Below are 9,828 nucleotides of genomic sequence, written 5' to 3'. Positions count from 1 at the left end.
GCCTTGTATTTTCTCCATTAGGTCATCCACGTACCACCAAAAGTTCAGCCATTCTTTAACGTCCCATTCTCAATAAGTGTCAACTCTTAGGCTATGTTTGATTTGAAGGAAAAGGTAGAGAAAGGTAGGGAAACCTATACAAGGTTTGTAAAGGTTTTGACAGTGGGGCATTGAAAAAAGAGATGAATTAGTGTTTCATTTGTGTAGTTACACATGAATTAGTGTTCCACCCTTGTAGAAAACCCTGAGAGAGCATCCCTTAGGGGTGCAACTTGAGTTGGCCCAGGTGAGCATTTTACATTGCTCGGGTTTGGATCTTCAGTTCACACCCATTCAAATTTTGACAAACGCCCAACTCAAGATTGCCCAAATTGCACCCCCATCCCTTTGTTAATGCATTTCATGCAAATAGGATTAGAGACATTGAGTGGGCTCTGAGAAGAGGAAGAGTAGATATTACATACCACCAAGGTTTAAAATTTCGATATAATATGCTCGATACGGGGTCTATTGTATCATATTGTATCTTTGAAAAATCGATACAAGACACGCATGGAAATCGGATGTTCGTCTTTTTTCATGCGTATCGGACCTGTATCGGGGCATATTGGTAGCGTATCGACGAAAAAAATACGACCAAAAACTAAAAAAAAAAAATAAAGGGGGAAAGCAACATTCTTTTCCCCAAAATAAGCCTTCTTTCACCCCCAAAATTATTCTAAAACTCCAAATTTCATTCTTAGAGTGTTAGATTTGCACCAGTTTGCAAGAAACAAGTGTGAATCGTTATTTTTTTTTAAGATTTTCCAAAATTTGAAAAAATATGGAAAAAAATAGGTAAATTTTTTCAATCTTTTTATAATGTCTTGTGATTTCTTTTGTTTCTTGAATGTTTAAATTTATGTTGATCTACATTTCTTACATTCAAAATCACAATTCTTTTTTGTGTTATCATTAGATTTATGGAAATTTCATGAAGATTTGGGGAAAATATAAATTAACAAAAAAATTGAAAATGTAATTTTTCTCTACCTATAAAGACTAAATATGCTTTAGATCTATGGATTTATCTATCATATCCATAGAGCAAATGAAATTTCTTCTTTAATATATTTTTTTTTTATTTTTTATCTTTAGATTTAAAAATAAATAATAAATAATTTATTATAATTCTATGGACGATCTATCATATCCATAGACTAATTGAAATTTCTTCTTTAATAATAATTTTTTTTATTTTTATATTTTTAGAATTAAAAAATAAATAATTACTAAATTATATTTTATCATTTAATCACAATGATTGAATATATCATAATTCTATGGATGGTCTATCATATCCACAAAGTAAATGAAATTTCTTCTTTAATAACTATTTTTTAATATATTATATAATGTTTACTTGCTTTTTATAATTTTTGGAAATGAACAATAAATAATAATTATTAATTATATTTTGACATAGAAGTTGTGCCAATGCATGTTTTATGGTTGGATAGGAGAGATGGGCTTTCTTCATCCCATAAAACATTAAAACTTAAGAATTATAATTTATAAATTATAGTTAAGCATAGGATTTTTAATGAAATTATAATTAGCTATAATATATTTCTTCATAAAACCATTAAAATATATTAATTTAATGTATATACACCTCAATGAGGTCTTATATTTAGTGTTGTTGATGTATTTTTATGATTTATTAAAGTATTTATAGTGTTTCCAAGTGTATCTATGGGTATCTTAGTTTTTCTCCCATACACATGCGTATCCAAGGCGTATCTCAATACGTCTCTTAAAATTGCCTTTGCAATACACTTGGCGTTTTCGATACTTTTAACCTTGCATACCACTTTATAAGCTAAACTGAATGTGATGAACCCCCACTCAGAGTGTAAGTCCAAATCAGTTTGTCCATTAGGGGTGATGAAAGAAGAGAACATTAATAATATTGCAAAAATAAGTATGAAAAATAATAGGAAAATTATAAGGTTGTATCCTGTAACTTGAGGCATTGTGTAAAAGGATTTAACCCTGAGATATGAAGAGTACACCTTGAGGTTTAACCCTCACAATTTTGATGTGAAGTTAATGAAGGAAGGGGAAATCCATCATATGGATGGCAAAACCATGCTAGATGGTTGGGCAAAATTTCAAAAATTATCTTTTACCCTTCTGGGAATCGTATTCCCAGTTTTAGAATAACTGTTTTTTCTAGGATCATTGTTGCACTGAAAACGGACCAGATTTGAAACCAACAAAAAAGGGAGAAATATACCTAAGACGAAATCCACAAGTGTAGCTCCCAAAGTGGTAGTTAACACCCAAAGAGTGTACCAAAACCAGCTTCCATTGAAGATGGCGCGGCTTGAATTGGAATCGGTTCAGCAACACAGTTTTTCAGCAAAAACTGTTACCCAACAGCTTGGATAGAGCAAGGGAAGTGAGAATGAATTGAATATGATATTTGTTTGTAAAAATCAGAAATCAGAACTGAACTTTTTCAGTTCAATAACTGGAGGTCGAACTAGGGTTTCTAGGTGGCAAGAGCAGGAAGAGAGAAATGAGAGAAAATTGATTACTAGAGCAGTTTGCTCTCCTTCTTTTATAAGCCTTAAAGATCAGCACTCCTAATTGAATTAGGAGAATCCTAATCCAAATCTTTATTTGGATTTGGACTCTTTAAGTGGATAAGACTTATCCTCTTATCCTAATTGCTAATCCAAACCCATATCCATACCCATATTCACCCATGTCACATGACTACTTAAGTTGTCATGTGACCATTTGATTAATCTAATTAATCATGGGCTTTAGGCCCATTAAGTAAGTGGCTCACGACCCTATATAGTTGCTGGCTCATTTGGTTCTCTTTGTATAGTGTGGGACCCCAACATTGACCTCACATAAGCCCATATGGGTTTGGCGCTTCTGTGAAAAAGCTTGGCTGAATTCACTGCCAAGTACAGTAGACCCCCGAGTCCATTATTATGGGCTCTTAATGAGCCCAACATTTACACTAAATGATCATTGAGTTCAACCATTCTATGAAGAACCAAGGATAATGGACTTAAGTGAGATATATCCCATTAGGTAAAATAGCCCTAAATGGTCTCTTACACTTAACCTCTCAGCACATAATGATCAAACACTATCCGATAGTAAAAGACCTCTCCCCTGGCTGCAAGGTGCAGTGCCGCACTCTCTACTTAGATGGGTCCCTTGAATTGAAACCTTTTGCAAACCTTTTTCTTAAAATAATATATATATATATATATATATATATATATATATATATATTTTGCAAAACAAATCTCAAACAAGTTTGAAATCGACTGCCGACAGTTTTGGTTTCCATTAGAGAGAGTGCAGTCCTGATCATTCACTTTGTCCGACAAAGAGAGTAATCCCGTCACTATGATCACCCACTCGAGTGAATTCTCAGACTACCCCAACATACCCAGGTTTTGACACCCAAAGGATCTCACTAATTGGCATATCAAAATCAGCCCAATCCAACACCCAATGTAATACCATAATCGAGTCTAGGAGTTATGTATAACTTTTAAATTTTGCCCACCAGTCTCCAAGGTCCAGGGCATAACTAGAAATTGGTCCGGGTTCAGTATTTCGAACAAACACACACTACATGTGCTTTGGGTTCAACCTTGGCAACAAAGACAAGCCGCCCCAACTTTCTTGGTAGCACACCAGTATCAGCCTTGGCAAGATAAGCTTCCTCAAGTCTATCCAATGGCTAAGAACATTCTAAACTAACACGAGTCTCATAAGTGTCCAGTTTAAGGGTAATTATACAGAAATACACCAATTATAACATGAAACAATAATGTACTTTTATTCATTTACAATAAATGGATATGTATATCAATTTGATTGGAGCTAAGGGCATACACTATCCAACAATTACGCCTTTGCCAGAATGAAGTGCTTTTTATGCATTTTTATAGTTAGAAATCTATAAAAGACACACTTCAATAACTATGGGCCAAGTAAAGGTTGTAAAAATGAAAAATCAAGTTTATTAATTAGTTTCTCCTAGACTCGGTTTGAGAAGGGTACAAATACAAATATGTAGACTGCAAAACCTTGTAAATTGTATTTCTAAACCTTGTCTTTGCACTAGATTAGTCTCATTTGGAAAGAATACAAATACATTCAAAATAATACAAAATACAAGGTTTTGCATTCTACATATTTGTACTTGTACTCCTAAATTGAATCTTAGTGTTCTATGAGAGTTCAATGCAAAAAAAGGTCAATCAAGTTATTAGTTTTCCTGGGATTTTTTTTCTTGTTATTCTGATCTATTATTTTTCTCATTTTTTCTTATTGGGATTTATCTTATGTTTATTGATTCTTTTGCATAAATCAAATCAATGAGGTTGTTTCTTTTCTTCTTAACTGTTGTAATTAGGACCATAAATCTAATATCCATTATATATGGATGATTCTTGATCATATGTTTCCTTTTTTTTCTAAATTGGTCATTTAAATAATTTTAAAACATTGTATTTTGAACATAAAATATAAAATGTATATAATAATTAATAATCACTTATTATTTTATTTAATTCTTAAAATTTAAAATTTATTGCTTATAAATCTCCATTTTATGGATACTTGTACTTCAATTATTCTAACTTGGTATTTTGTATATTATTTTAAACACTTATAAATTTTATTTTATTTTTTCTTATTTTTAAGGCTTATGCCTCACCTTTTTGGACCACTATGCCACAATTGTGCCATTAGCCTTTTAAAACCTTAATTATTTGAGGATGGTGGTGATACTTAAGGGCCTCAATTTTTTATTGCGATGAGGTACCCTATACTTTTAGAAATCAACACTTAATTCCGTCAATAATTTGGAGCATGTGATATCATGTACGTCTTGAAACATTTAAAAATCCAAAACTTTCCTTTACATATTTTATGAGACTGCTTTGCCCTCTCGTTTATTGAGTCTCTAAAACCTCAGTTATTAACCCTTTCTTTCCTACTTTGTTTCTTAGAGTTGACAAAATGTTGAAGCAACACAACAATATGTGCATTAAACATGTCCATTTCTGTCATTCTGCAATTTTATTCTCTTGGCTACTCAAATCTTGAATGGGCATTTTAGTAAGCTTATCACTCACTGTAATGTTTATAAATTGACTTCAATTTGAGTGTTGATTTTGTTGCAAGTGAAAGTTGAGGCCCTTAAATGTCACTACACCCAAATTACAAGATACCTCCCTATAATTTTTCACAAAATAATATTTTCTAAAATTCTTGTCTTCGAGCAAATGGCGCATGCCAAGATGGTCACTCTGAAAAAGGAGTGTGGGATCAAATGCACACCGAACTGCAAGTTCTCCATGACATGGATAGTGGGCCTTGTTTGGATTCTTGATTTCCTGCCCACGTCTACCCACATAACATCGCAGTCACATATGGAGAACATCTCATCCTCCTATTACATGGTATTATGCATGGGGAGATGTTACCAATTCATGGGGATAGTGCACTGTGAGTAAATGTGGACAGAGTTCTCGTGGGTAAATGATCCAGAGTCCCTTGTGTGCACCCTTCTCTAACCCTACCCCTGATTCCCCACTAATGTGTATATATATGTACTATATAATACCAAAAAAAATGACACATTATAAGGAATATTGGTGTATTAATTTACTTGTGATTGGTTACATAACAAGCCATACACAGCAGTGTGAGCAATAGATTCATGCTCACCCTTTTGCTTCACCATCTATATATCACATGCTTAATTTAAAACGTAATTTATTGTGAAGTTCATGCCTATTGTCATTACTAATAATGCCTTATCCCAACTATATTATGGGGAAGTTAATTTCTTCAAATATCAGAAATTAAAACCAATTTTTTTTTATGTTTAACATTGTAATAGCAAGGAAAAGACCCAATTTTGAAAACCTTTATTAGTGAAGGACTAGGGTTCATATTCCAAACCTTGATACATTGTATTTATATATATATATATATATATATATATAATTTTATTCATGGGCATAATATTATCAAATTCTAAATTAAACTTTTTTTAAGTTACTCTCAAGTACTATCTCGTTTTCATTAAGAGATTAATTAAGAGTTTAAGAAATTAACCAAAAAACGTTTTAACATTTCTGATAATCCTTTGCCTGCAAACTCTCCAGAACTAACATGTAATAACTACATGGGGAATATGTTGTTTGCGGCATATTGGTATTTCTTTGGTATTACAAATATTACTTTATATTAATTAATAAACTATGTTTCTAATTATACATACACACATATTAGACAGACCACGTACATGAGAATATTTTAGCAATAGTTCATAGTGATCATATACTGCATATTCCGGTTGTAAGGGGCCAGCATTTTTTGCTCTCTGGGCCAAGACAGCTGATTAGAACTCCATTTATTGACAAGTGTCTGGGGAATTGGTCCATCCAACTTGGCACGCCGAAGTGGAACAATGGAAAACAAATCATTTCCTAGATGTGTTTTCTCAATGAATCCTCACTACCACAGACCAGTGGTCCCTGCCAAACATGACTTTCTTGAATAAACTCTTTCCTCTGAAATAATTCAGAGAACCTAACTGAATCCTTCAGTTTTCATATCTACATTACATAAGTAAAACAATATAAATTCAAATGTCACCAAGCACACATACAATGAATTATACCTCCCTCTCTCCATAATAATTGATGAAAAACAATATGAGCTAATAACAGTTTACCAATATTATCCCTTCCATGGTAATTTAGAGTAATATCAACCAAGGAATCTGGTTAATGATTTAAAGGCAACCATGCTTTGATGCATTTGCCCATGGACCTGATTGCCAAGTACACATTGATTTTGTCTCAGCAGGATAAATATATTCACAACTATATATATTCCCATTCCTTTCAGTTTCTCTCTTAAGTAAAACTGCAAATCTCTTCTGCAAATCCCAACCTTGTCTGTTCATTGTCATAAACAACTCTCAGATTCTTCTGCTGATAGTTCCCAATAATCCCAATCTCATCTTCATAGGTAAGGCTAGCCACAGCTAGACAGACCTGAGAAGCATCAAGTTTAGCAAAATAAAACATCCCTGAAACATCCACATTCACCTGAACATCACCTTCAAAATGCATCTTCATTGTGGGGATGTTCACTTCTCCAAACCCACTGAGGTTAAAGCATGTATTCAAAATTGAAAAACCTGGAGCTGAAGGGAACCCAGAAAACTGTTTCAGGAACTCAGTTCTCACAGCCTTGTAAACAGATGGCACAAGCCGTGTAATAACAGTTCCAGAATCAATGAGCATCCCAGCTCTTGCAAAGCCTGAAGTTTCCAAGGCTACCCCACCGATGCTAATACCAGTGAGGTTAAGAAAATAAAAATTGGAGAACTGTGGGTTTGAAATCATTTTTGTATAGGAAATGGGAGTAGAATTCTTGTAAACAGAGGAATCTCCACCCAGAGTAAGTGAACCAGAAACATCTCCTTCCGTTGAAGGGAAGCAGTAGGAGAAAACTCCGCCAAATTTACTGCGAGTTTGAGAAACCAGGGAGAGCTCGGTCCTGCCTAAACCCATGAGACCAGAAGCTCCACCAAAGAGACCTTTGTTGTTCCGACCACAGCCAAAGACAAAATCTTCCACAACAACGCCACCAAGATCAAGTCGCTCTCGGCCTAGCTCACCTCGAGTGTAGGACCCGTCGCCATAGCTGACAACATAGTTGCAGGTCATTTGGTCAGCGCCGCACACACCTGAATTTCCGGTGGCTAATTGCAGAGACTGGCAGGTGGATGTGTTGCACAAAACTGATCGATACGAAGGGGAGATAGCAGGCTTGAAGATTGGGTCTTGTTGGCCATAGCATGATTTGCAGGGATCGCACTGGACCCATGTGAGATCGCTTCCTGTGTCTACGATGACTGTCATGTTCTCACTACCCAGTTCCACAGTGACGATGTAGTTTAGAGTCTGAAGTTTTATGCCAGATGTCAGAGGGAGTTGAGCTGCAGAAAGGACTTCAGTCCTTATAAAAGCTGCTCTTCGGATTTGGGATTGCAGTGACCGAACTCGCGAGTCATCCGCAACCAACCGCTTCTGAAGCTTTTGCTCCAAGTCTTTGGCCAGTCCTGCCGAGCAGTAATCCCAGTGCTTCATTTCCAGTATCGTTGCACCGTTCTCTTTTCCTGAAAAGCCCCAAAAAGCAAAACAGTCGCATAAAAAAGCGCTTTCATAGGAAGTTCTACTCACAGTATGTCACATTCAGAGAGGAAGAGAGATTTGAATATAATAAGGGCCTTTATTTTTCCTTTTCTATGCAAAACGAGTGGGTTCTATCAAAAACAAACTTGAAAAGCATAAATTAAAAGCAGAAGCTAAGAGTCTAAGACCCAAATGTACATAAATCAATAATAATTCATACTTCACAGAACTCAATATTCAAACTCAGACCTCACGGGACATCCAAAATCCTTGGGTCGATCTCCATTCAAACAACCCCAAAGCATATATAAATGAACATAGAAATTCCCATGCTGCACAAAAACAATGATAGAACACAGAACCCAAAGTGGATGTATCTTGAAGAAAAGCCAAGAAAAGCTGGTACCAGCCACACCCAACGAGACTATATATTGTTTTCTCCTAGCTCAAACTCACTTGATTTCTGTGGCTGACAGCTTGGGACATTGCTCGGGACTCTCCATTGAAACTTCTTCAAATTGAACACTTTCTTCTCCTCAAAACAGTGAACCCCATTACCAACATTGAGAAGCAAGAAAAGAAGAGAGAGAATCAATGGCAGAAAAGTAGTCACTCCTGCCATTTTTAGTTTTAATCTGCTGGAGAGAAGTACAGAAATTAAGATGAGAAATTAATGGGTTGCAAAGAGAAAGAAGAGAGACACAGAAATAAGAGGAGGAGAACTAAGAAGAAGAAAAAGAAGAAAATGGGAGACTGGAGAGATTCTCGAGTATTGGAGTTTGGCATGAGAACAAAGGGAGAAGGGCTGGCCATAGGACCCACAAGTGCATGAGAATTATTGGTGTTTCACGTGCACATACTCAACAAAAGTCAGCTGCTCTCTTCTTCTGGTTAATGGGCTCGTAATTTCGATTGGATAGATTAAATGGATCTTCCAAAGATAAGAAACCAAGGCTCCTTCACGGAATCAACTGTTGCAACCAACAGCTTACAGAGCAGAGCGCTCATTTCTTCTGTGTAATTATGATTTGCACTACATAAATAAATATATATATATATATATATATATATATAAAACTATATTTTCAATTTGCTTAATTTATATAACCAGAGAGCAGGTTTTGCTGGTTGAAAAAGAGATCTAGACAACCAACAACGAGGGAATCTTACACGTGAAACTAAGACTATATTTCGTTTGACCGAAATTAAGGAAAGTTCTTAAGAAATTTTGTGAAAACTTTACTTATATTGAGAACTTTAATTTTTCAACTTTCTATTTAATTTTTTTCTCTTATTTTCTACCAAACCAAACACAGCCTAAGGACTCCGATTGGCTCATCAATCATGGCCACTTCATCTGATGCTCACGTGGCAAGCTTCAACCTGACAAAGCATCACACATGGAGAAAGAGAGCTTTATTTCAATTCGCGTAGGGGTTTTCTTAATAATTAAGTTGCCTTAAGAAAAAAAAGTTGAAACTTCAATGGTTGATGTTTTCAGTAGTGGAGTCCAATATATAATGCAGTACGGAATTCACATGGAGATGGGCCATGAACATGCCTACAGTTCTTGGATATATCACTTGCC

The 9,828-nt window shown here is 35.1% G+C and overlaps 1 protein-coding gene across 2 annotated transcripts; it reads right to left on the bottom strand.

Moving 5' to 3' along the window:
* Positions 1-6,583: 6,583 nt before the first annotated feature.
* On the bottom strand, positions 6,584-9,024 carry LOC148843492 (aspartyl protease family protein At5g10770-like). 2 transcript variants are annotated; one of them, XM_088956453.1, is made up of 2 exons: positions 8,697-9,024; positions 6,584-8,224 (listed from the first exon to the last, which is right to left on the bottom strand). In XM_088956453.1, the coding sequence occupies exons 1-2, from the start codon at positions 8,860-8,862 to the stop codon at positions 6,954-6,956; spliced, it is 1,437 nt and encodes a 478-aa protein (XP_088812579.1). In that variant the 5' UTR covers positions 8,863-9,024; the 3' UTR covers positions 6,584-6,953. The 2 variants fall into 2 exon arrangements, with proteins under 2 accessions (XP_088812579.1, XP_088812580.1); XM_088956454.1 differs by having other exon boundaries at positions 8,490-9,007.
* Positions 9,025-9,828: the final 804 nt, after the last annotated feature.

The sequence above is a fragment of the Nelumbo lutea genome, chromosome 8 (assembly GCF_056320005.1).
Source record: "Nelumbo lutea isolate HS-2025 chromosome 8, American lotus-T2T, whole genome shotgun sequence".
NCBI classification, from domain to species: Eukaryota; Viridiplantae; Streptophyta; class Magnoliopsida; order Proteales; family Nelumbonaceae; genus Nelumbo; species Nelumbo lutea.
Note: the sequence above shows the minus strand (reverse complement) of the source record. Positions and strands in the feature narration are given on the sequence as shown.